Source organism: Nyctibius grandis, chromosome 9, assembly GCF_013368605.1.
Source record: "Nyctibius grandis isolate bNycGra1 chromosome 9, bNycGra1.pri, whole genome shotgun sequence".
Lineage (NCBI taxonomy): Eukaryota > Metazoa > Chordata > Aves > Nyctibiiformes > Nyctibiidae > Nyctibius > Nyctibius grandis.
The window spans coordinates 29086157-29112859 of record NC_090666.1 but is presented as its reverse complement, the minus strand read 5'-3'; the positions used below and the strand labels follow the sequence as shown (position 1 = coordinate 29112859).

General features: G+C 51.0%; 1 protein-coding gene across 4 annotated transcripts in view; it reads right to left on the bottom strand.

Annotated features, from left to right (window-relative positions):
- Positions 1 to 1470: 1470 nt before the first annotated feature.
- The window catches only part of SH3BP4 (SH3 domain binding protein 4), a 40047-nt gene continuing 14814 nt past the window's right edge, over positions 1471 to 26703 (bottom strand). The window contains exons 2-7 of one of the 4 annotated variants that reach the window (XM_068408001.1): positions 22101 to 22293; positions 17541 to 17763; positions 14441 to 14590; positions 12228 to 14347; positions 4295 to 4483; positions 1471 to 4071 (exon numbers count right to left, since the gene is read on the bottom strand). In XM_068408001.1, the coding sequence (XP_068264102.1) occupies positions 3847 to 4071; positions 4295 to 4483; positions 12228 to 14347; positions 14441 to 14590; positions 17541 to 17658 (2802 nt within the window). In that variant the 5' untranslated portion in view covers positions 17659 to 17763; positions 22101 to 22293 and the 3' untranslated portion in view covers positions 1471 to 3846. Of the gene's footprint in view, positions 4072 to 4294; positions 4484 to 12227; positions 14591 to 17540; positions 17764 to 22100; positions 22294 to 26703 lie in introns of all 4 variants that reach the window. The other 3 variants (XM_068407997.1, XM_068407998.1, XM_068407999.1) reach the window with 3 other exon arrangements.

Sequence of the window (26703 nt, the reverse complement as noted above, 5' to 3'; positions counted from 1 at the left end):
AGTGCCGGGGCAGACAGGAGGGGACCGGTAACCCCAGCAGAAAGAAACCAACCCTTTCTGCAAATAATGCTGGAGTAATTCAGAAAATGCCACAGCAGACCGTCACTGGGACATCATCTCACACATGCTCCCTTTTTGCTTTCTCACCCTGCGTACCCATGCTGGAGGATGGGTTTTCGTGCCACGCTACGTTGTGAAGCTCCTAACATCAACCGCCACCCTGGCTACAGGAACTGACCAACTTCACAGAGTAAAGGAAACAAGGATGGGCAGCTGAGTTAAAAGGGTGGACTGACTGAAGCCCCAAGAGCCCAGGTGATGTCTGAACTGCAGCCGAAATCCTATGACGGCCACGGATCTGGGCACCAAACCGAGCAGGGACGATGCAGCAAGGGCTGAGCGAGCCTGGGCTGGAGGAGCACGCCGGTGGTATGTCCCCCACCCTGCTTGGAGGCCAACACCATCCTAAAGGTAGGGCTGAAAAATTAAATGGGTTAGACAGATGGGAAAATATCTGCTTGGGAAACAAGGGACTGCTGAGATCAGGAGGCAAAAGGAGGAGAGCCAACAGCTGGCTCCTTGTGCATCAGCCCTTGAAGACTCTGGGAAGAGTTTGCTCATTCCCTTTAACAATGCAAAAGGATGGTCAGTACCTTCCTTAGCTCATGAGTTCCACAGAAAAGTTTTCTTATTTTTTTTCCCCTGCTCTCCTAGCCTAGACCTTGGTTTTGCTTCGGAAATCAAGTCACATTACGCCGAGAAGGAAATTTCCAGCCTCTTTCCATGAGCCAGATGGCCTGGTATCAGCAGGGTCTGGTACCCAGCTCCATGCGCTCATTAGCCACCAGCTCCTGCAAGCCCATCCTCCTTGGAAGGAGGGACTGAGGCTTTCAGGAGTGGACACAGTAACACCCACCCAGGTATGGATGGAGCAATGGGTGCCAACCAAGGTCCAAACACATCCTTGTGTGCGACACATCTTCATAGCCACCCATGAGGATGTGCCTCGCTGTGCCGGACCACAAGATGCATTTGCCAAGGATGAAATTAAACCATTGTGTCTCTTCTTCACCCTCAGCAAACTGAAGCCACACCCAGATATCTGAATATTTCACTTTCATGGCTTGAAATCTGAACTTTGTTCATACTGGGTGCACCACAACCCAAACAAATCCCACAATCAAAACTTTTCCTGCTTCAGAAAGTTTCTTACCTAATGCTTGAGCAGAAGCGGCAGCTTGGAAGGCCAGATCATGTCCAGCAACTTTCCCCAAGAGGGCAGGATGGAAAGGCACGGGGAAGGAGGATGGGATTGAGATGGGACCCGGAGCACCACTGGCTCTAGGTGCGGAAATGTGCTGCGAGAAACACGCTGTTGGCACGGCGGAAAAGGCACTAAATTAATCCCACGCATCCAAACTGCTTTGAGATGAAGAGACAACAGTAGATTACTTCTACTCGGGAGCACTGGAATAGTAACAGCTTTAATAACAACATTTTTTTTTTTCCAAAAATTTTTTTCTTTAAAAAAAGAGAGAAAAAAAAAGGAACATTAAACGCTAAGTACAATAACCAGTTACTGCACGAAGGGTGGTAACGCAAAGCCCACATCCAGCTTTCGAAGGGCCTGATGTTTAGTGGGCAGAAGGCATCCCAAGGACATATGCCCAGTCCCAGCACATGAGGAGGGACTGGATTTTGGATCGAGGACAGGGATAAATTAACACGGTGGTACCTCTATGGGCCCTGAAACGGGCCAGCCGCGCTCCCGCGGGTCTCAGGGAAGGCACACGCCATCGATGGGCTGAGCACGGCACGTTCTAGGCTGCCGCTGAAATGTTAGGCTGGGTGTATGGAGTACCTGAGGTAGTTAGAAAAACCAAGGGAGGGGGGTGGGGAAAAAAAAATTGCTGAAATTATTCAGGGACACCCCTGAAACACAGGAGGCTCCAACTCCTGCCCTCGCTGGCTGCTGCGACCCTCTGGGGTCCCCGGCGCAGGCCGTCCTGCAGAGCTCCGGAACGTGCCGGAACAGCAAAAGCCAAGATTTGGGTAAAACCCCAGGATAAATCCATCCCTCCGCCCGCACACATGCTCTTGCAGGAGGCATTCCTTATTGCAGTGGAGATTTTTGCCCCTGCATGGAAAAATGTGCTCTAAGGGTGCCTTAGGGAAAGGGACAGGGGACGTGTAGCGGGCTCAGCTGCTGACAGACCCTCTCTGTGCTACGTTATGTTGCATAGGAAACTCCTTAAAGCCCCTGAGGAGAAATTAAGGTGCTATTTACTTCTTGTGGGGTCCAGGAAGAGTGACCGTTTCTGGGGACGTGATTTTGGGAAGAGGAAAGGAGACCGCTCCCTCTCGAGGCTGCCATGCCAGCAGGATCTGCCGGATGTCTTTCCCATTCTTTTTCTTTTTGTTTGGATTAATCTGCAAGAAAATAATCCTGTAACAACTACCCTTCCTGTGATAGCAGCGTTTCACTATAAAGAGATTTTGCACTTAAAATAATCTTTCTGTGCAAGAAAGATTTCCCTCCCACCTGAAATATTTGAAAGCTGGGGAGTGGGAGGAGGAGGGGAAGTCATTCAAAAAACTCGGCTATAAAACAAACAGGGAAAAATACGGGCGCTTGGTGCTGCAAAGATTTAGCTCAGTGGCACCAAGTTTATAGCAAAGACTATTTACGAGTTAAACTGGACTTTAGGAGCCTCAAAGAGCCCCACTCAAAGCCCTCTGAAATCAATGGCAATGAGCGTTAAGTTGCAAAACACATCTGGAGCATCTCCAGGGAGCTCGGATTTCAAATTAGGAGAAACATTTTCTCTTTTCCTTCTTTTTTTTGTGTGTGTACAGGGATATATGGATGGCAACAATTCCCTGCCCTTTTCTGGCCCCCTCCCCAGAGCAGGAGCATCTGGAGAGAAGCAGCCCAAGCAGTTTGCTGCCATGGCAGGGTGAGCCGCTCTCACCATCCTCCTGGTCTTATCTCCTGAGGAGGTCTCTGCTGCACCTCAAACCTCCAGCTTCTTCCAGAGATGTCCTACAGCACCCGGGCGGGATGAAGCACAAGGGGCAGTGACTGCTTCTCCTGGTTAAAAACGGTGCCCGCACACCTGAGAACGGGCAACGAGCATCTCCCCGTCTGCAAACGAGAAAAGGCATGTTTGCAGAGACATGAAAATAAGCCAAAAATGGGTCACAGGGCCTGTGAATTAAAAAAACAAAAGCTCATTTTTGGTGTAAGATGCTGCTGGGATATCCCAAGTTCACACAGCGCTTTACAGTCACACCTGGGAGTCTGTCAAAGCCTGACCGTGGCGGTGGGGGAGGACATTTACTGTGCTTCCTCTTAAAATACATATTTACACGACTCATGTTCATCTCAAAAAACGATAATTTAAAAGCGGTTTCTACAATGTCAAAAAACAGCCCCAGCTTCCCCCCCAAAGTGGCTACAACCTTTACTGCTCGTTACAGAAAACTAGACTTTTATTTGTAAATGCCTAAAAAACGTGATCTCTTTTGTGATCCCCTCCCTACCCCTTTGCCCCCTTTAAGGTTTTTTTTTTTTTTTTTTTAGTAAGAAATAGTTTAACTGGTATCAATGCCGTACGAAAAGCCATCCCCCCCTCTGGATGCCTTCCCATCAAGGAGGGATGTTCTCCTGCTGATTTCCAGTCCCGATGGAGAACTTGCAAAACTTTGGCCTCTTAAAAGCCAGGGAGAAAAACCTCTGCTTCATTTTAAAGTCAACTGCTTAAAAAAAAAAGGGGGGGGGCGGGGGAGGGGGAGCACAGAAAAAACGCAGCGAACGAGATGTGGATAAGAATATCGCCGCAGGAGCTAGATGGCAAAATCCTCGTGGTCTTGTGGGCTGAAGGCAGCTGCCCGCAGCATGTCCAAGGAGTTGACGAGGATCAGGGTGCCGGTGAGATGTTTCCAGCGTTTGGTGATGGGGTTCTTCATCTTGTCCAGCCCGGTGTGAAGCTCCTGGATCACATCACGGTAGCTGTCACCCATCTGGCTGCTCCAGGTGAGAAGGAAATCATATGCTGGCTTCCACATGGCCTGTGGTGATGGGGCAGAGGAGATCAGAGATGAGCTGGATGGCCATCGAGCAAGCAATGCCATCCCCAACACACCCCCATCCCACAACAAGCACATTCCTGAGGAAAAATACCCCCAAATTTCCCAGCACACCCAAATCCCTTTTATCCTCCAAGAAGAACGTGGTCTGGAGATATCTGCAACCCTAGAGGACCCATGGAGACCAAGACCCATGTGCTCTCACCTCGCTGTCCACTGCGCCTGTCTTGTCCCGGTGCGGGGCCTCGTAAGCATCCATCTGCTGCTTGGAGACCTTGGCGAGCTTATCGGCGAGCTCCCTCCAGCGCTGGGCCACCTCCACGGCTGTGGTCAGCAGCACGAAGTCCTGGATGAGCCGGACGACCAGCCCCTGGCAGTCCATTTTCAGCAGGGCCTGAAGGATGGTGGTGAAAACCAAAGAAGAGAGTCAACGCAAGCAGTTGACGGCAGGTGACCCAGGGGACTGTGCAGGGAAGTCCCTCAAGAAGCCACCCCAAGAATCATCCCACCCCCTTTCTAGCGACAGCCTGTGAAATGAGGTCATGAGGCTCGACAGAAGAGTAATCCCATTAATTGAAGGAAGCGCCCGATCCCTGTCCAACGAGGCTTGCAGCCTGGGCTGGCCGACGCAACCTTATTTTCTAGGCAAGCCCTCCAGATGTTCAGGCACCACCATAAGCAGTTTAAAGCATCCCAGGGGCTGAGAAGAACAGATGCCTTTAATTGAGGTAACTAATCCAGCGTGGTCCGCACAGCTCACCTCCCCCAGCCCGGAGGAGCATCCTCCTCCAGCACACATGGGTGGGTACGGGCCAGCCACAACATTTTGGGATGAGGCCTTGACATCAGCCTCGCGACGAGATGGGCTGAGGTAAGACCCAGGCGACGGGCCAGCTGGCAGCACTACAGGACCAGTGCTTGGCTTGGGATGTTCTTGCTCCTCTCACCACTCCTCCGCCTTCCCATGCCAGATCAGAAACCACCTCCTGCTGCATCATGTATTAGCTGAGATTTTCTGCGAATAGTTTTGAAGAAGTGAGGAAGAGGAACTGCAGCCATCACCGTTTTCTAGCTAGCAATAACTTCGCCAGGGATAAAAAAAAAGATGGAGCAGCGTTAGCTCCTGTGTTTAGGTACCAAATCACATCAACGTCTGCTCATAGTGGAAAGCAAATTTCCCACTTTTCCCGAAAGCAAAGTCGTGATAGGGGAACACCCCAAAGCAGCCTGGGGAAGGAAGGGTTTCAGTGGCAATTATCAGAGGACAGGATCTGACCGACAGAATCACCACCCCACTCACCAGTGCTCCCCCATCCTTGGCCAGAGCCCACAGACCACAACAGCCTCAGCAGCAACCGAAAGCCCTGGAGAAATCCCACCTCAAACCTCAAGTAGCTACAGAAAGGTGGTTTATATGACGAAATGGGCACCCCCTCTTTAAAACACGGAAAACCAAGCAAACAGACCCCAGACTATGCCTTGGGTCACAGTTTGCCAAGTACCCTCTTGTTCTCCTACGGCCAGATCCAGAGTCGGGGCACCAGCAGACTCAGGATGGTGGCTCCAGGATGGGTGAAGACCAAGGGGTCAGTGTTTCAACAGGGTGTCCCACTTCAATAAAGTCAAACCGCAGCTCGTGGATGAAGGGGACAGCCCCCCCGAGGGATGCTGAACACCCACGAGCGCCCCAGGAACCACACTGGCACACGTGTCCCCACCAGGAACATCACCCACACCTTCACAACAGCATGGGGCTAGTTATTACAGAAATCACAGGTGTCACGGTCCACACGTGGCCAGAATCTGCCCATTTTCTGCCACCGTGGGTCCTGACATCCTCCTCTGGCACGGGGGTCCGGGCAAACCCCAGCTGGTTCAGCTCTGGAGCAGAAGGAGGGTTAAATCCTCACACAAGCGGTTTCACAGGGACAGTTGGGGGAAGACAGGAACATCTGAAACCACTCCAGCAATTTGCAAAGCAAATGCATGTTGATTTTTTTTCCCTTATCTGTTTGCAGCTTAAAGCCAGGCTTGAATCTAATTCCAGCTGCAGAGCAGCGTTTGTTTGCTCCTCAAGTGCTTACACCGGTTTCCCGTGCTAGGAGAGAAGCAATAAACCCTCGCATTAAGCAACCAAGGAAAATACATTTAAAAGAGCATTAATTTTGTTTTTGTTTTTTTTTTTTAAAAAAAAAAAAAGGGCATTAAGAAGCATTTAGATCTCACACCCCCGCCATAACCTCTCCTTTCAACCTTACCACCCAGCCCCCAGATTCACCGCCTTCTCCTCGCAGGCGGAGGGTTCGGATGGCCCTAAGGAAGAGCATCCTCAAACCTGCATTTCCAGGCGGCTCCAGCACCTGCGTGCAAACCCCAAAACAACCCGGCACACAGCAGAGCAGGCTAAATGAGCTGCTCTCATCTCTGGCCTGAGGCCGAGCAGGTCTGAGGCAGCGGAGTAGGCCGTGGGGAGCAAACTGCACTGCAGGGGTTAAGAAGAACAGAGCTGCAGGAGGCAGATTCTCCTGTTCCTTCCGCTGCTCCAAGTAAACAAGAAAACAGCATCAAGTAAAGCAGCCAGGAGGCCATGTAATCAAGAACTGTATAATCACTCAAAGCAACAGCTTTGGAAGAGATGGATTGTCCCCCGCAGCGCGTTAACTCTGAAACCTACTGATGGCCGCAGAAACACCGATGTCCTGCACTTTGCCCCTAGTGATTTGAGCTGGGGAGGCTCAACGTGGGGGAAACACGGGCGAGTGGGTGGAGGTGATGGGAGATGGGGACAGCACCAAAGCCAGGCAGGGATGGGGTGCAGGAAGAACACATGGCCACCGAGGTTGGAGCCAAAGGGGGAATATTAGTAGGAATATTAGTGGTAGTAATGGGGCTCTTCTGGAAGTCCTGCCTGCCCAGCCGGGATTAGCAGGGCTCACAACAGACTTAATCCTCCAGCAGGCGCTTTTAGGATTATGCTACAATTTCTTTCCACCCTCCTCCCTCGCCCTGGACAAGCCTCCCCAGATAGCTGGGTACACCCACCATGCCTCCATCCCTCTGTACCCAGCCATGCTCCCTGCCATGAGGTGTGACCCGGGCTGTGCCTTGCCAGCACCCTCCAAAGCCATTTATTAACCTCGGCAAGGCTCCGAGCGGGCTTCACCAGACAAGTGAGCAAAGGAGGTGGTTTGATATTGAAATCCCAGTTCAAAGCGGAGCAGAAGCGCCTCGACTTAAAAGGCATCCAGGGGAGAGGCTGAATTTGCATCCCGGCTTTGAAATGCAGAATCCCAATTTCCCATCCTCTAATGATGGAAACCAGCATCTGGAAGAAAACAAGCCAAGCTAAAAAGGAAGAGGCAACCCCGAGTCACAGACTTATAGAATGGTTTGGGTTGGAAGGGACCTTAAAGGTCAGCCAGCTCCAAGCCTGCAGATGCATGGCCACCTCTGCCCATGTCCATCACCGCAACCTTCATGGTCCAACTCCCAACTCTGTGCGCCTCCAGCCCTGCTCACTCTCCCATGCACAGATACACAGCCCTGACACTCTGGAGGAGCTGTCTGAGCTGAAGTGGTCTTGTTTCTTCCCCATCTTTGGCCAATCTAAAGGAGTTAAAAAAAAAACCAAACACCTTTCTCCTTCGCCCCGGGAGCAGAAAGCATCACCTAGTTCAAGTGTGCCCACCAAGTGCAGTGCGAGACCCACGAGGAAGCTGTTAAGGAAACAGACTTTTTAAGTGAATGATTTTTTTTTTTTTTTTTAAATTAGCATTTAAATTGGGAAGCACCCCAGGGGCCCCAAGTGTTACCACACATCAGTCACCCCCTGCCCGAAATGTCTGTGGGGTGTTTGGGACCTGGGACCTCCTCAAACGCAGGGAGAAAGGCCCCGTGTCCCCGCGGGGCGAGAGGATGCTGGTGCACAGGCTCCTGTCTCCATCGTCCTCTCCAGGATACTGGTCAGGTTTTTGGCCTGAATTGTCTCTGTACGAGTGCTCCCCAAAATAACACTTGCTTTAGGCACCCCAAAATCACCCGTCACACGCACTCAAAATACTGCGCTACACACTCACCATCTTAAATATTTTTTTTTTTAATCTAACACAGACAGAGGCTCTGTGGGGCAACTTCCCTGAACATGGTGCCAGCTGGATCTCGGGGCGCTTACGGCATCACTTCTGAAATGACACCAAGTGTCACTCCCCGGGTGGCTTGAAGAAGGTACCATCAATGCAATCGCAAGCGGCTTTTTTTTTTTTTTTTGCAAGAGCAAAATTGCATGGGAGCAAGAACACAGGGGCTGCACTGGGGGTGGGAAGGCAGGAGAGATTTCCTGCCAGCCCCAGAAAACAAAAGCGGATTGTTTTATGCTGCCTGTGGAGCAATGAACCTGCCGGAAGGCGGCATTTCTGCAGCCTTCTGTTAGCTGACAGAGGTGCAGGGCGAGACTTACAGGTGTGGTGCATGAAATGACCTTGCTGGAAGCTTGCAAGCGACTCCTGTGCTGCAAGGAACCTGGCCATGCAAGGACACATCCAACAGAAAACATCCCCACCAACTTCAGCCTGGCACAGCATGGTTCCTTAGGGGAGCAACGTCCAGGATCCGTACGTGTGGTGGGGATTTGTTCCCATGAAGACAGGAGAAAGGCAGGAGTTGGGCTTTCTCCCTGGACCCAAATTTAGTACAGGGACTACCATTAGCCAGCAGATTGCTTTGGGATGGAGGAGCAAGAGGGACCAAACATGAGTAACCTGGGACTGGCATGCTCCATGTGCGCCAGCATGAAGGCCAAGCGATGGAGGCCCTGCTCTGCAGGACACTAAGGACTGCCTGAGCCCACCAGCAGCTCCTTCGGATCTGCACGCACCAGGGACAAGCAGTATCTTTTGGTAGAAGAAAGGCAACATGCAGATATTTGCAGTCAGAACAAATGATAAAAACCCCAACATCTTCTGCGTGATCTTTAGAAGTGGCCTGGAGAAGAAAAAGCTCATAGTTTCTGCAGCTCTCTGCTGACATGCCCTGTGGCATTCCCAGGAGACCCATGTTTTTCCCCAACAGCAGCAGCCATTGGGAAGGATGATAAACGCAAAGCTCTACAAAAACACTGTTATTGAAAATCCAGAGAGAGAAACGCCGTGGCTCATCGCAGGTCTAACCCCAGCTGCCAAGGACCAGGCTGGGCAGTCACCACATGGCCACGTACCAGTGGCCCAGCTGCAATGAGGTGGTCTTGCCTCTGTGCCCAGGCTTTTTTAGCAAGAGCATCTGTGTGCCGCCTGCTTTCAATGGCGAGAGGAGGGACGGGAGAGGCAGGTTTCTCTTTCTGACATGATGACTAACTTCAGAGCTGCATTCCCCCAGTTACCTTCTCATACCGCTGTTAGTGCTAGATTAGAAAAATAATAATTAAGTGCAGATTACTTATTAACTAGTCATCACGACCAGGCTTTTCCATGCTTGGCTGCTGGTGTGCGGCTCTGCCACTGCGATTTTGTGTACTCAACACTGAAGTCAGATAAGCCTGCTGACTACTTCCCCCTTCACATTCCCTTTGAGACGAGACAACCAACTTCAAGATGAAAGGGCCAGATCAGAGCTTAATCCGACCGGTTCTTCTTGCCAGCAGACACCAGAAAGCGAGACCATTTGTTACAAATAAAATCAGATTTAAATACAATAAAATACATTACTGTTCCACTGTCATCCCCTGAAACACCTATTTTTTTCAATTATTTTTTTTTTTTAAAAACCAGACTCAATTTAATTTCTCCATAAGCTAAGGAGGATTTGACAGCAGCAAGGGGTTTAGAAGGAGCATCATCTTCCACCAGGAAGGGAGCTCATCCTTTATCGACCGGCTCAGACTCACAAAGAATAGGAAACAGAGCCAACGCTCAGGATTAGCCTCCATTCAGACGAGGAAAATAAAACCTGCTCTGGGACTCTGCACTCCAGGCATCTCCTGAGGAGCGGGATGTTTGCCTGCAGCTTACAGCCCTCCCCTCCAGTTAGTTGCTCCCTGAGCACCCAAGGGAGCCTTATCGTTCCTTTTGTCTCCCCGTTGAGGTCTGGCATGGCTTTTCCATGACCTACAGACTGTCTGGGACCCCTGGAGACAGAGGAAATAGACAAAAGAAACACTTACCGCTTTGCAAAGTGGTGAGGCAAACAGCACGAAGCCCTTGGAAGCAGCACGGGTTTCACCCCGTCGCTCACCAAGGCTAATGATTAAAGGAGCAAACTCTCCCTTGGGGGAACCACAGGGCCAGATTCCAAACTTGGCTACCACAGTGGGTACCTTCCCTTCCTGGATGGCCCCAGAAAGAAGACAGACAACTGTGTACGACAGGCAGAAGAACCCCTCAACAGAAGCAGGGTTGGTGGCATGACCTGGCGCCTGCATTTTACCAAAAACCAAAGCTAAAATGTTGCCCCAAGGGCCACAAAGTGCTACCCAGGCACCGGGAACTTGCTGGAAAATATTTCCGTGAGTAACAAAGGGCTCCGTACTCTTCGTAACACCTTACACCTCACGCTCCATCCTCAAATTTCCCCCTTCTTATTAAAGAAGTTTGGGAAATGAAAGCCTTCGTTTGGCTCCAGTCCTCCTTACCCAGGCTGCCTACTCGTAATTTCATTTCGCACGCTGCTGCCCGCGCCCAGCCTCGCCAAGCGAAACTCTCGCTGTTCCTTAATTCAATTGGCATTTTAAATGCCATGATTGGCTCTAACTCGGTTATCGTGCTTCTGCGGGAGAGACCGTTAAGAGCCGAGAGCTGCAAATCTCTTCCAAACATTTCGTCCCATATTTTCTTTGGCTCACTGCCTACGGAATGCTAGAAATTATCATGAAGATGATTTCTTGTCGGAGACTTCCTAATGACATCCTAGAAATACTTGAAGGCTACACTTCCCCAAACACCTTTTAGGACAGAAGCGAGCCATGCCTTTCAATTTGCAAACACGATCCACAGCTGGACATAAAACATCCCAGCCCTTGGTTTAGCTGCCACTCAGAAAGAGATGGGGCAGACACAACCTGACGTTATTATAAAGGAATTTCAGGTTGTTTCATGGAGGCAAAGGTGTAGCATCATTCTTCACAGCAGCTGTAAAACCCCTCTCCAGCATGCTGACACACCCAGTGACGCAGCAGTACGTGACCCAAGAGGTGGCTCGCCTACCCCACTGCGTAGAGGAAAAGCTTTTGAGTTTCTTGCCCTTTTTCCAGTTTTCCATCAGTATTGCCTTCAACGATGCATGCTTTGACACTGGGGTTGAGGAGACCAGCAGCTCTCAGGTAACTCCTCGAAGCATGCATCATTGAAGGCTGAAACATAAATAGCCAGCAGCAAAGACCAGGTGAGTGCTATAGAATCATATATAGAATCGTTTTGGTTACAAAGGACCTTTAAGATCATCAAGTCCAACCGTTAACCCAACACTGCTCAAGTCCAACCGTTAACCCAACACTGCTCAAGTCCAACCGTTAACCCAACACTGCTCAAGTCCAACCGTTAACCCAACACTGCTCAAGTCCAACCGTTAACCCAACACTGCTCAAGTCCAACCGTTAACCCAACACTGCTCAAGTCCAACCGTTAACCCAACACTGCTCAAGTCCAACCGTTAACCCAACACTCCTCAAGTCCACCACTAAACCATGTCCCTAAGCACCACATCTATATGCTTTTTAAATCCCTCCAGGGATGGTGACTCCACCACTTCCCTGGGCAGCCCATCCAATGCTTGTCAACCCTTATTCACTTGTCAGTGAATAAATTTTTCCTGATATGAAAACACTGGACTAAAATCACCTTGATCTTGAGGGGCTTCAGATTAGCTACCTTCCCAAGCAAGCCTGTTGGCTGCCCTCACACAACATGTACCTATGGTATTTCACCCAGCGTGTCCCTCATTTATGGCCATGATCCCATTAAACCAGGAGCCCACCAACACGTACAACCACAGGGCTGAACTTCCACCTGGCTGTGCTGAGCAGCCTGCAGAAGACCTTAAAGATGGACTTAATTTTCTGCAGACTAAATTAGGAAACTTCCACCTCCCATTTACCCTCATCACTCTGCACAGCAGGGAATTAAGACCCCCTCGTCAGACCTCAGACTCACCGTCATCAGCTCCTTCTGGAAAGATTTCCTCTCCTTGTTCTCAGTGTTGTTGCAGTCTTCCTTCAGCTTCTCCAAGACGGAGGCCACTCGCTCCGGCTCACTGTCCAACTCTGCTCGGCAGAAAAATGTGAGTGGCAAGTTCAAGTACCCCAGCGCATCGGCAAAGGACCGCCAGCTGCTGAGGTTCTCCATGAGCAGAGTCCTCACAGAGGCGTAGATGTAGGTCAGGAACTTGCAGGGCCTCAGAATCTGCTCAAGCAACAGGCTGGTGGTGAGATCTGGCCCAGAGAAGTAGCTGGGCTTGACCTTCCCAACCACCAGCACGTTTTTGGTGTGCACAAGGCCTATTTTTCCCTGGTAGTAGCCAATATACCATTCCTTGGTCCACAGCTGCCCTTTTAACCTGATCTTCTCCTCACTGAGGAGGGCTATGACATCTCCTTTCTTGTACTCCAGCAAATAGTGGTTCTTGCTTTGCCTCACCACTGTCTTCAGCAGCTTGCCATACTTCAAGTTCAACACTGGTCGATCCTGAAAAACTGGATACTTGGCGGTGGCAGCCAGAGGTGAAAGGATGATCTTTCCGACCTCGTTCTTCTTGAGGAACCGCCTCTGCCCCATCGGTTTGATGGCACTTTTTGGAGGTGGCTGTGGCGTCTGGACACAGAATTGGGTCAAAATGGCATCCTTGTCATCCTTGACCTGTATCCTTAGCGTGAAGTCTGAGAGCTCGTTGGGGTCGTGGGATGCAATGGGGAAGATAAGGCGGCTGACCTTGCCCAGCTTCATCTGGAAGCCCCGCACAATTTTGGCTTGCTCACTAGCTTTCACCTCGTAGTTGGTCATGTTGGAGAACATGCAGAGCTTGAGGTCCTGAGGCTGGGAGAGAACAAACTGATGCTTACCCCAAAGCTGGAGGGCGACAGGAGCTGGGCTGTGGGACTGTCTTGTGACCTCGTTCACCAGGAGAGTCTTGGGCGCGCATTCGTGCCCGAACATGGCCACAACGGTTTTAAAGGAAGGGTGAATATGTTTTGGGCCATAGACACCAACTGTGATCTTCTTGCTGATGTAATCCCAAACGGTGTAAGGGTAAAGGATGTTCTGTCCCTGGGCTACGGCCGCGATGTACATGCAAGGCTCCAGGTTCTCCAGCTGCACCTGGATCGTGTCCCCATACGAATAGCTCAGCTGCATCGGCGTGTATGGCCCCTCTTTCATGTCGCTCCGCAGGCACTGCAGTCCTACCAAACTCTTGCTCATGATGTCATTCTTGACCTCTGCCGACACTTTCATCTCCAGAATGATGAAGGTTTTCACCTCCATATTGCTGAGTTTGATCTGCAGGACCGGGCTGATGGTGCTGCACTTGTCACTGTTCAGCTCCAGCGGTGGATCCAGCATTGCTTTCATGGAGATCTGCTGCGTTTCCCCAGGGCACACGTGGCCCTCTGGCACATGAATGCTGATGTTGGTGTCTGGAAGCTGAACGGCTCCACCAGAGCTATCCAGCTTGCAGACAATGTTGGTCTCCACCGGTTGCGTCTGACCCCAGCCAGGATTTTGACCAAGCAAATCCAAGTCATGGCAAGACCGAGCCAGTTTCCTGTGGTTCAGCCACGCCGTCCTAAAATCTTCCCGGCTCTGGAACTGCTCAGGGGTGGGAGACTTCAAACCGCTAAAGAAACCCGACGATGCTGGAGCGTCTGACTTCGCCTGAAGAACAGACAGTTCAGACAAACTGTACGAGCGTTTACTTCTGAAGAAGGGATTGTCCCTTTTCACAGGCTGTTCCAGATCCAGCCTGTTTGTGGATGGAAACTCATCAAAAATGTTACCCAGGCTGCTATTAGCAGCCAAACTGGAAAGAGTTGAAGTAGGAGCTCCCGTGTCGAAGAGCAGCAAGTCAACAGCGACGTTGGAATTGGACTCTTTGTCCGAGCTGGGCACTGTTTGCAAATTCCCATTCAGAAATGGATTTGTCTGGACTCCGTTCAAGAACGGGTTGTTATTGTAGGTTTTTGAAGAGTTTCTTTTCATGTCACTCCATTCTCCAAGCAGGTCTAACTCCTTGACCCCCTCGTCAGGGCTCTCCAGTAGATTGTCTATCATCCCGCTGTCTGTTAAGGAAGAGTTGCGGTAGTTTACAGGCTGGACGTAGGAGGAAGGGATGTAACCCATTTCCGTGGTGTTGTGAGCATACCACCACTCACCTCCCGATGTGTCTAAGACGTAAAGGTGGTCCCCCTTGGAGAACTTCAAAGTGGTGAAATTAGTCGGACAGTAATCTTTGATTGCTATTACTTCCTTGGCATTTCCAAAGGATGTGGGATTGTCAACCAGCAAGGCACTAGGAGAAGGCACTGCAAAGCCAAGAAGAAAACAGCACTGTAAGCAACCCACAAGCGAGTCAGAATGTCCTTGCAATCATTTATTTCAGGTCAGCAATCCACGGTACTTTAAGCGGTGAAGTAAGGTAGTTTTACAACCTTTCAAACCTGCAGGTATTTTTTTTTATCCCCCCTAAAATTTTTTAAACAAAACTTCTCCCTCCACTACTTCTGATACATTCATGTTTCTCTTCCCAAAGGGAAGAGGACATGGAACTGTTGGAGCGAGTCCAGAGGAGGGCCACAAAAATGATGAGAGGGCTGGAGCACCTCTCCTAGGAAGACAGGCTGAGAGAGTTGGGGCTGTTCAGCCTGGAGAAGAGAAGGCTCTGGGGAGACCTTCTAGCAGCCTTCCAGTACCTGAAGGGGCTACAGGAAAGCTGGAGAGGGACTTTTTATAAGGGCATGGAGTGATAGAATGAGGGGGAACAGTTTTAAACTGAAAGAGGGGAGATTTAGATGAGATATTAGGAAGAAATTCTTTCCCGTGAGGGCAGTGAGACACTGGCACAGGTTGCCCAGAGAAGCTGTGGATGCCCTCCCTGGCAGCGTTCAAGGCCAGGCTGGACGGGGCTTTGAGCAACCTCGTCTAGTGGAAGGTGTCCTTGCCCATGGCAGGAGGGGTGGAACTAGATGGTCTCTAAGGTCCCTTCCAACCCAAACCATTCCGTGATTCGATGAAGGGTTCATGATCTAAAGGGATGGGCAGCGACATGGCTGGGAAGAGCAGCAGGAGCCGAGACAGGAGAAGCATCAACTTGTTACCCTCCTGATGCAGTCAAGTGCCTTAGCAACAAGCCTCCCCCTTGATGTAGGGCCCCATGCAGCTGCTCCTGTACAAGACACCAGCATCCCACAGCCTCGCTAAACTCCCTGGTGAACGATGTACAAGAAGATGTGTTGGAGGGAGTTTGGAGGGAGTGGGGAGTTGCTTCTTGTTTGAGGGAGTGGGGAGTTGCTTCTTATCAGCCCTCCTTTTCACCTGCTACGCTGGGATCTAAGCTCCAACGGGCACATGCTAGAATGGCAGGCACCCCCTGAAAAGTTCATGTTTAAAGTAACAGAAGTTAATTTGGGGGGGTTCTCAATGATTGCTAGATGGGAAGAGCCATTATCCTACCAATTTGCTCAGCGGTATCTCAAGCTCTTTGGCCACCAGGTCTTTAGCACTGCCATTGCACTCTCTGTGCAAATAGTCACCTGTGATGCTGCTGGTGAATGCCTCCTCTTCAAAGAGATTACGTAATAACCCAAGGTAACATAAACCCAAGGTAACTTTCAGCATAGGCTAGAAGTGCTCTTGCTCTGCTGTAACCCCTCTCCTGCACATGTGAAACATGTTTCAGTGTAAGAAACAACTAAGGGCACATCACACTCCTACTTTTTCACATCACACCAGCCAAAAAACCCATCATCTTTTACATAGCACCTATATTTCAAAGCTCCTCAACAAAAGTCAACTCCATTTCTGAAGAAGGTCGTGTAGTTTGAACCTGCAGAAAGCAGCAGAGCATCGCCCTCCCACAGTGCTGTCCTGGTCCTAGCAGCATCTCCAATGTCCCTTCCAGCAGTGCCAGCTCAAAGTCGTTTTGCCAGGGGATCCCAATTACAAGCAAAACAGCTGGGTCAAGCCTACAGATACTCACACTGTCACTGTATTTATTGGTTTTGCTCTCACTTTTAGGACCTATTTCTGTTAAAAGCCCTAGAAATGAGCTGCAGATGATGTTACATCAACATTCAAATGTGTGTTATCTAGCTAGACAGACATAAGAAAACATGGAGAGCTGGATTTTCACCAACATGGAGCTGCAAGAGAACTGGGACAGCTTCAACAGGCTCGAGAGCTCTCTTGAAGGAAAAGGGGGATTTCAGAAACACAGGAAGCCCCTAAAATCCTAGAGACAAAGGGATGGCAGATCAGACTGCGCATCCCTGTGGTCACTAGCTGTGGGCTGGTAGCACTTTTCGAACACGGAAACTACAAGGCAAGGGAAGACACAGATGAGCAAAGAAAAATCTTTAAATACACGCTAGGGATCAAATATTAATAGAAGAGTTTGGATACATCCTAAACAACTCATCATTAATCCATTTCCTCCGCCAACAGGTAGGCAAAGTCGTGAGAACATTTATTCAGTGTAAAACTATATATAAACTCTGTATTGAAACTATTTTGCCACCCTTGAAGGAAGCCGCCGTTCATTCAGCTCTGCAGCCGGAGCTGTCTGCAGAACGGGGGCATTTTTGGTCTCCCCATCCCTTCGGATCAGACGGCCAAGTGGCCGCTCCCATGTCCCCCTCAAGCTGTGCATGGCAGCAGGGTTAAAGGGATGCGCTGCAACCAGCAAACCCCTTGGAGAATCTGAGTAATTCCTATTTTTGCATTAAAAACAATCTAATTTGCAGCGAGAGCGTTTGATGTTCGGGTCTCTTCTTGCTACGCCTGCAAAAGCAATCGCTTTTATGCATGTTTATTTTTAAAGGCCCTCGGTGCATGCTGACTTCCACCTGGAGCTGTTTCTTGGGATCTGCTTCTGCCAAGGGAACAGTAATTCCCCTCTCACCTGAACACGGCTTTTATGCTGGATAAGGTAAACACAGCTGAAGAAAAAGCCATACAAGGAAGAAAAAGGATTATTCAAGCAACCTGCAAGCTCCCAGGCAAGGGGAAAACAAACCCTTGCAACCGCTGTGTTGCTGTCACCTCACTCTGATGTTGGATCTCTTGGTGTCAGGTCCACGTCCATCCTTGCACCCATGGATGCGCTCGTCAGCGCTTGCTGCTCTCCCCCATCAGCTGCTGTCTGCTAATTACTAACCAACCGCCGGACCCCAGGGGTGAGAGGATGCATAGTAACTGAGGAGGGGGCATGGTCCCCACCCATTCCATGGGTGTGCTCCCCACCCCATCCCCCCGCACCTTTGACGTCGCAGAGGCTGGTCTCGGTGAAGCCCTCGCTGAGGTCGATGAGCGTCCCCTCTGACTTGCACCGTGGCAGGCCGCCTGCATTGGCCGCCCGGATCCTCTGTGCCGCCATCTCTGGCCCGACGACCCCCGTGGTCCTGGGGAGCGCTAGGCAGCCATGGCCTCTGCACAAGCAAACCCGGCTACAAGAACCCCAGCATCACCTTGGGGAACCAGCCTGGGGGAGAGAAACAAACCCCAGCACGTTAGCAAAGGCTCCAGGTCCCACCATGCCACCCACACACCGACCCTGCAGTGCCGATACAGGAGAGCATCCTCATCTTCTCCTTAAAGCATCACGACAGATAACCTGGGTGCTCCTAGTAAGCACGGCACTGCCTACAAGTCACCAAGGGCTTTGGACAGCAAGGATGTCGGGTCCTGCACTTGGGGCACAACCACCCCATCCACCACTACAGGCTGGGGAAAGAGTGGCTGGAAAGCTGCCTGGTGGAAAAGGACCTGGGGGTGTTCGTTGATGGCCGGCTGAACATGAGCCAGCAGTGTGCCCGGGTGGCCAAGAAGGCCAACAGCATCCTGGCTTGTATCAGCAATAGTGTGGCCAGCAGGACTAAGGGCAGGGATCATCCCCCTGTACTCAGCACTGGTGAGGCCACACCTCGAATTCCGTGTGCAGTTTTGGGCCCCTCACTACAAGAAAGACATTGAGGTGCTGGAGAGAGTCCAGAGAAGGCCAACAAAGCTGGTGAAGGGTCTGGAGCACAAGTCTGATAAGGAGCAGCTGAGGGAACTGGGGGTGTTTAGTCTGGAGAAAAGGAGGCTCAGGGGAGACCTTATCACTCCCTACAACTACCTGAAAGGAGGTTGTAGCGAGGTGGGGGTCAGTCTCTTCTCCCAGGTAATAAATGACAGGACGAGAGGAAACGGCCTCAAGTTGTGCCAGGGGAGGTTTAGATTGGATATCAGGAAAAATTTCTTCACCAAAAGGGTTGTCAGGCACTGGAACAGGCTGCCCAGGGAAGTGGTGGAGTCACCATCCCTGGAGGGATTTAAAAGACAAGTAGATGTGGTGCTTAGGGACATGGTTTAGTAGTGGGCTTGGCAGTGCCGGGTTAATGGTTGGACTCAATCTTAAAGGTCCTTTCCAACTAAAATAATTCTATGACAGCCTGGTCTTGCATGACACTACTGCTGGCCACAAGCCTGTACAAAGCAGCCCTCTCGCCTTTAAGGGTTATTTGGGGATATGTTGCTCCCCAGGCTCATAAACTGGTCCTCCTCCCCATATCCTAAGAGCTTTCAGGGCATTTGCACATTGCTGTAATACATATTTATAAAACCAGCAAGCGCTCAGATGCTGTGGGAGCCCAGGGCAGCACTTAGCGAGCGTGGCGGGCCCACAGGACCGGGCTTTTTGCACGTTCAACTGGGTCATCCCTCTCTCCCACAGCAGCACTGGGATATCCTGGGATAGGGACTGGCTCTTCCCACTTGCTCCCTGCATCCCTCCCCTCACCCATCTGACCAGGCAGAGAAACATTCCTTCTTGCACCGACTGCCCTCCTTCACTTGAGGAAAGATAAAAATAAAGGGGTTTTTTCCTCCTTTTTTTTCCAGAAATGCTTGCAAAAAAACTTCCAGAAACCCTGTGGAAGAGCAGCTGCATCACCACGCCAGAGCCAAGAGGAAAATTAACACATTTTCCGCTGCCCGCAGAACACGTCGGCACTTTGACCGCCAACGTTGTGGCTGATGCAAGCACTAGTAAGACCTCCTCTGGTGTCACCCGTGTCCTCTGGAGCTTGGAGGGTGGCCAGAAAGGCCAGGAGCACGTGGGTGAGCAGACAAGCTTGGTGCCTCTCTGCTAACTTATGGCAAGGCTGGAGCAGAGAGCCCAAGCCACGCTTTGCTCCTCCAAGTTTGCACCAGGGAGCAAACGGTCCACTGTACCTGGCATCATCCCAGCAAATCCTGCCATCCAGCATCCCTACACCCTGCTCCTTACAAACCTGACACAGAACTCCAGCCTGGCTGCAAAGCACCAACAGCTCTTTAAAAATAAAGCCTTGTGCAATTAAAAGTTATATCCAAATCCTTTGCTTTAGTCTAGAACCCAAAGGGCATTCCATCCACTCCTAACACTGATTTTCTGTTTTCCTTCTCCCATGCAATTATTTTTTTTCTCACTCTCCTTGAAAAATCACATCAAGCAGAAAATAACCCCCAAACCCAAACGTCTGAGGTGGGAATATGGAGCTGCTGGAAATGTGAAGACAAGCATGGATTGCTTTGGCTGCAGCCGGCTGTTATTAAACCAGCGGGTCTCACGGCAAGGAGAAGCAGCAAGCCCTGAAGGATTCGGTGCCCTTTTCTGGAATGCAGTAAGAGGAAAATTTGCAGGGGAGAGCCTAAGCAGGAGATACTCCAGCCTGTTTGAAATGCTTCCCAAACCATCCCCTGGGCCGATATGCCGGGAATGCGGGTAGCTGGAAGGGATGCGCCAGGCTCCAGCCAGAAAAGGGAAGGGAGAACTTGTGTGCAAACATTTTTTCCTTTGAAAAAAAGCATTGTTTTGGGTCCTGCTGGGAGCACCCCAAGGGGATAGGGCTTGGCAGGCGTTAAATACAGAGAAACCAGGCTTGGAGTCAAGACTGTGCTTATCAGAGCCAGGCCAGGTAAGAGGGGGGATTTGGAGCTGCAAGAAAAAGCAATAAGCAGTCCGTGGGAAGGGAGGAAAGATGCTCTCGTTGGCTAGCACGGTTCAGCACCCATCCAGCTCACCCCTTTGCAAAGCACCACCATGGTGGGCGGGATGTTGTCTCTCATTAATGCAAGGCGCTGTTTGGGATTGCACCTTGCCCAGCTGGCACACAACACCCTAAACGCTTACTGCTTCCCCCCTAAAGAGACCTTGCAGACACCAGGTTGGCTCTTGTAGGGTTATTTTTCCTTCCTAGCTGGAAGGTTTGAGCCCTTCACAGCTACACAGGCACCAAATCCATCAGAACTTTGTCGCAGAAATAGCTCAAGCAGCAAAGTTTTCACCAACTTTAGCGACGCTTGCACACGATGCTGTTAAAAAAAACAAAACCCCTTTGACAGCCCGAAGGTCACCCCTGCTTGGTGAGCATTGCACAAAGCAAGAAACCAGGGACAAGTACGGGATTTTTTCTTGTGAATCAAAGTGCCAAATAATTTTTTATATCAATCATTAGAGCTGTGCACTGACAACACTCACTGACACATCCACACATCTCAGTATTTACATGACTATATGGGAAGCTTCATGCTAAAGGTCTGTGACAGCCATCGTTGTGTGGAGAAACAGCTGGAAACATGCAGCCCTACACGCACCCTGCAGCCTCAAAAGGCAGCCAGAACGTCCATCAAAATGAGGGATGACAAAAAGGTATCTCCTCTCCCCAAAGCACCATCTTGGCTGCGCCTCAGTCCATTCTGGATGCAGCAACACTCTCACACACACATGAAAGGATGGGGGTGCATGCCCCCCACAGCTGGACGTGGGGTGGGAGACATGTTTTGGAGCTGCCAGTCCCAGGGGATGGACCTGAAATGTTTCTGAATGCAGAGACGGGACAGATAAGCAGCAAAGATGAGCCTTCAAACTCAGGCTACGTGAGAATAAAAGGGGACAGTTGGGAGAAGGGTGGGGGCAAATAAGGGTGGATGGGGCAAGATTTGTTTAGAAATCACTTCTATAGCCATGGCTGAGACTGGTCTGCTAACTCCTCTGAAAGCACTTTAAATATAGGCTAGGATTAAATATAGACTAGGAAAAACCCCAGCCCCATCTGTTTACCCAAAGCCATAAACAGCATCTGAAATGAATGGGGAAGGGAGGGAACTGGTGAGCAACCCGAGCTCGCAGCAAGTGAGGAAGGCAACAGCATCTCTTCATGCAACCAGCTCAAAGGCACCCGCACCCTCTTTTCACATCGTTTTTTTTCCCTCCCACAAGGGAAAGGCAAAGCTGCAGAGTAAAATCCAACCGTGCAAGCCAGGAGGACCTGTTGCGTGCTGCCCCCATCCCAAGTAATCCAACAGGCAGCTTGGCATGGTTGGGGCTCCGTGGTGGTTACGCCCCACGGTACCAGCAGTCTCACTAGCCTTTCCAAAATCCTAAACAGGCTTTGCTGAGGGTTGGGCAAAGCTTTAGGGAAGCCGTGACAAGCACGTTCTCATGGCTGCTGGCTGGCACCCTGCAAATCCTCACCAGCTTTCTGGGGCACAGAAGCACCAGGGATGGTGCTGCCCATGGACCAGCACGGTGCAGGGCTGCAGGGCTTGTCTCCAGATACCCCTTGCTCTTACACCGGCATCGCATGGGGTGACACAGTGGTTGGATCTCCTCCCCACCCCATCTGCTAGGCTTCTGCTCCGCGGGGGACATCACAGGACACCCATCCCGTGAGTCACCCGTCAGGGAAACAGCAGAGCCATCTTCAACAGGGACTTGCAGAGCATGGGTTTAACGTTGCATTTGCTGGGGCTATAAGGTTTTTGGGGAGGGACAGATGGGACATGAGGACAGACCTAGCTGTGCTCCTCGTGGCAGAGATGCTGGCTGCTTCTCAAGGCGTGGAAGCGCTGTCGTGAGCAAGCTGGGCAACGGTGAGAATCTCCAGGGTCTAGAATCAGTGCCCTACCTACTCCTGGATCTCCTCTCCAGCAGGTACGAAGCAGCAGCAGGTTTGGGGAGGGTCTACGGCTGATGACAGTGTAGCACCTATTAAAAATAAAACAAAAAAAACCCTATTGAAACCTATTAAAACCCCCGCAAAGGTTTTTTTCCTGCAATGTTTGAACGCACGGAGTTCAGCTGATTTCTAACAGTAGCATTTCCCGGTGTGCAGCAGCACAGAAAAGGTTAAAAATAACTTCTGCAAACCGTCTGGGACGGCTTAGCCCGGAAACTCAACCGCAGGCTTTCCCCTCCCAGCCCCGAAGCTCCAGAGGAGACCCCCGAGATGCCCCGGCGCGGGCTCTGTGATGGCACGGAGGGGTTGGTAGCAGAGCCCTGTCCTCCCCAATGCTCCCAGCTCCATCCATCACGCCAAGCTGGTCCTGATGGGATTACAGTACGGCCCCACCTCTGCCTGGACACCGAGCTATAAATCAAAGATGTAGCACTGGCACTCGGCTGCGCTGAACAAGGTTAGCAGAGAAAAGCAGTCCCAGGAAAAATACTCACTGGGAGCACAAGCCTCGTGTCCGTGAGCAATGAAACGGAATAAAAACACGGGAACACCTAAAAGTGCAAACCCCAAGGGCGGGAAGCAGGATCTGCTGCTGGCCAAGGGGAGGTCTTCTCCAACAAGCATTGACTCCAGCCCAGGGTAGGTGGGAGAGGACCCCTCCAAAAGCCTCGATGATGGAAAACTCCTGACTGCCAAGAATTTGGGCTGCTAAGACCCAGGAGGGCTGGGCGGTACCAAGCACCATCAGGGCTGAAGATGGAGCCAGGTCCTTCCACGTGCAGCCAAAGGAAGGGCAGTACCCTTGGTACCAGCCGCCAGCAAAGGGAGGTGGGGAGGACCGATGCGCGTCCCTGCCCATCCCACACATCCCAGCCCAACCCAGAGCTCGGCCAAGCTGGGGAGCTGCAGGGTCCATCCCACCACGGTACACCCATGTCCATGGGAGGCATCAGGAACAGGAGCCACCATGACACAAGACAGGTCACCCTTGCAAGAACTACCATAACTGCACGGCTGTTCTCCCTGGGTAATGCATAAAAAGCCCCTCAAGCCCTAAGCTCACGGTGTAAATTCAGGGGAAATCTTCTACCTACCCTTGGCCACGAACTGAAAGGTGGGAAGAGAAGAAAGAGCTTCTAATCAAGCACTCGTCATCCTCTCCATGCCAAAGCCAAGACTAATTCCAGGCACTTGTTGCTAATGGCTTTTAATTTGCCTTTTCCTTCTCCAAAGTCAAGCTCCTCGGGCTCCTCTACAAACACAGAAGTGTTTTTGGAGGTTTCTTTTAACAACAGTCAGCTTTGCTTAAACGCAAGTGAATTTAACTCTTTGTAACTAGAAATTCATTACCCAGAGCCACAGTGCTACCCACAGAGCACATTCATCCTACACAATGAATTCACCAAAAATGTTGCTTTTATCACAGTCACAAAACCTTAAGTGACCCAAGACCTCAGTCGCAGAAGAGACTCCTCCTGGAAACCCAGAGGACACGCAGAGGGGACACGCCAGCCCTGGAGGAGCTGATGACTGCCTGCTCAGGGAGTGCCAGCAGCTGCGCCTGGGAGCACCAATACAAACCAGATTGTCATTGCAATGTGCAATGGCCTCCAAAAGGAGCCATTTTTGGCCTCTTTTTTTTGGCTAAAATTGCCAAATTTTAGCCAACGGTCTAACTTAGGAACCTGGTTTTGCCCTGCAGATTCTTCACCTTCAAGAGCTTCCTCTTGGCTATGCTATGACACAACCTTGGACATTGGGCTCAATTTGCTCAACACCCTTCCACCCAGCAGAAAATGATCCGGCCATCCAGAGATTTGCCGTCTTTTTCCGTGCTCGTGTTAACAGATCTTCCAGCACATGTGAAACACACCACGTCCTCTAAACTGCTAACATCAGCACAGACCCAGCCAGGCTCTCTGCAGCCTCCTACAAGACTGGGATGGCTTTTGAAGCTGCTGGTGGCCTCTTGCTGCCCATGGCAGCAAGGCAGACAGACGGACACTCTTGCAGGTCATCTCTGAGGTCAGTCACAGATGGATGGGTTCGTGGCTGACTCCCCACTTCCACAAGTGGCCATGTAGTGTATCCATCACTTGCTGCAGGCAATCGTGAGTGCAGCATGGCCTAAGGTCCTCTCAGGGCACATGCAGCACTGGGAAAGATCACCTTGTCTTGTGCAACCCCATCACCTACCCCCACCAAGTGACCTCCTGCCTGGCATCTGCCCCATCCACCGGTCTGCCCAGCCAAACCACTGCAGGACACCACAGAGATGCCCTGCAGCACAGGGAGATGTCTTCTGGCCATGGGATGCCTCCAAGGATCTCCAAACATCTGGTGGTAGTCAAGTGCCAGCAGAGAATGATGGGTTTTGGTTAGGAGGGAGAATGGGATGATTCCTCCACCCTATCCTTTGTCCTGGAGACAAAGCATCTTGCTCCCCACGATCCTGAGCTCTTTGGTAAGGCACTTTGAGCCTTGCTGGTGGAGACATGTGGGGAAGAGCTGGCTGCTGTTGTTTTTCTCCCTCCAGAAGCCTGGGCCAAGCAGTTTGCAGGTTTGATGCCAGCAATTCCGCATACCCTAGTGATTCCTGACCTTGTTGCCTTTCTCTTATCTCCTCCTCCTACTTTACCACTTGTGTTTGTAAAGCCAATGCTTTAATCTTCCAAAAAACAAAAACAAAACAAAAACAAAACAAAAAAAACCAAACCAAAACAAAACAAAAAACCCACACCAAGAAACCCAACCAAAGGTAAACCACCCCTTAAGACAACACAAAACACAAGCTCTTTGTACCAGAAAAAGCACGTTGGCGTGAACTCACGCACATCCCAGAATGAGCCTTGGAGCTGCCAATGCATCAGAACAGAAGACATGTCTTTTTAGACCCTTTTCTACCAAACAAGAAGGGACTTGTGGAAATATCGGGACCTCCCATCCCTCCTGCACCACCTTTGTCTCCGAGGGGTTTGCTGGGAGAGTGAGGGGTGGGAGGAGAGCTTTCCCTGAAGGACCTCCTGCTGCTGCCAAGCACAGGCTCCAGCTCAGCACCCACCCCCTGATTATGGTCACCCGTGTCCCATGCAATCAGCCACCGAGTCAGGAGAAAGCACTGCAGAAGCCAGTGAGACTGGGTCAGGTATGGGCTGAGAGCCACTCATGGTAAGGAAAGCTGGATGCCTTGGCATCAAGCAGAGAGCAGCACCGATGCGCTGACTGCCAAGGCAGAGAAGGGTCCTGGAGATGCAGATACCATCCTTGAGCATCCACAGCACCTTCAAAGCCCTCCCCCAAAATTGCTGAAAATGGTGCCAGTGTGGCGAAGGTTTAAAAAGCCTGCAAGTGTAGGAAGGTGCTGGCAGTGCTGTACACAGCAGGAACCCTCATGGCCATAAAAATGGTGCTCCTGGGCTGACAGCCCAGGTCCTACTACCCGACAGCAACGCTTCCCAGCAATAAAACCATTACACCCACGCGAGTGCTGATAATATAGCAGGGAAGTAAACAAAGTCGTACTCACTTCCACGGTTTCAAGGCTACCACGGGCTGCAAGACCAGTCACCCTCTCTGGCATCCCCAGCAAGGCAGAGGGACGTCTCCAGTGGCACAGTCCTTGGTGCAGCCGATGCTGCCAAAACCCTGGCACAGAGAGCGGGGTACCTCCTGGCGCACCCTAAGAACAGGCTTCTCTGTTCCACAAAACTAATAAAAAAAAAGGTAGCATCTGCCCAAACATCTCATGGTGAAAGGATGTGACTGAAGGAGAGCATCTCAACAGAGAGAGACAGGGAGACCTCAACAGAGACGTTCTGCCCGTTTTCCAACCTCAGCTGGACCTCTTGTCCAGGGGAGGACTGTTCAGTCTTCCCTTAAACCCACGTACGCTTTTTGCCTCCATGATGTCCTTCGGCAAGGAACATCATGGGTCTGCTGCCCAGGTGGTGGAAAACCCACCTCCATCAGGAACAGGCTCTCACCAGCTCCATCTGATGTCCACTAGTCCTCATATCAGAAGAGGCAGAGTTCAGTCTTTATCCACCCTCTCCCTACTGTCTGTTCAACGTTCTTCCAAGAGAAAAAACATTTCCTAATTCAGGTGGGGCAGTCCCAAAAGTGGTTTTGGATTTTTTTTTTTTTAACAGGGAGCTGTGGATGGACTCTCCCCTGCCAGGGCAAGGAGTTTGTTCCAGCCAAGTCCCCATGGGGACCAATAAAAGCACAAAACCCCAGAATCGCATCCAATGCCGAGCTCCCAGGGGTTAAATATAAAAGCTGCAAACTCGGGTTTAAAATCCTTGGAGAGAACAGGAGCCCAAGAGAGCACCTTCTTCCTCCAAGCCCTTACAGCCCCTCCAAAGTCCTTCAGGAGCCCAAGAGCTCAGCCAATAGCTGAAGCGAGACTGCTCCTGAAGGACACTTACGGCCAAAAGCAA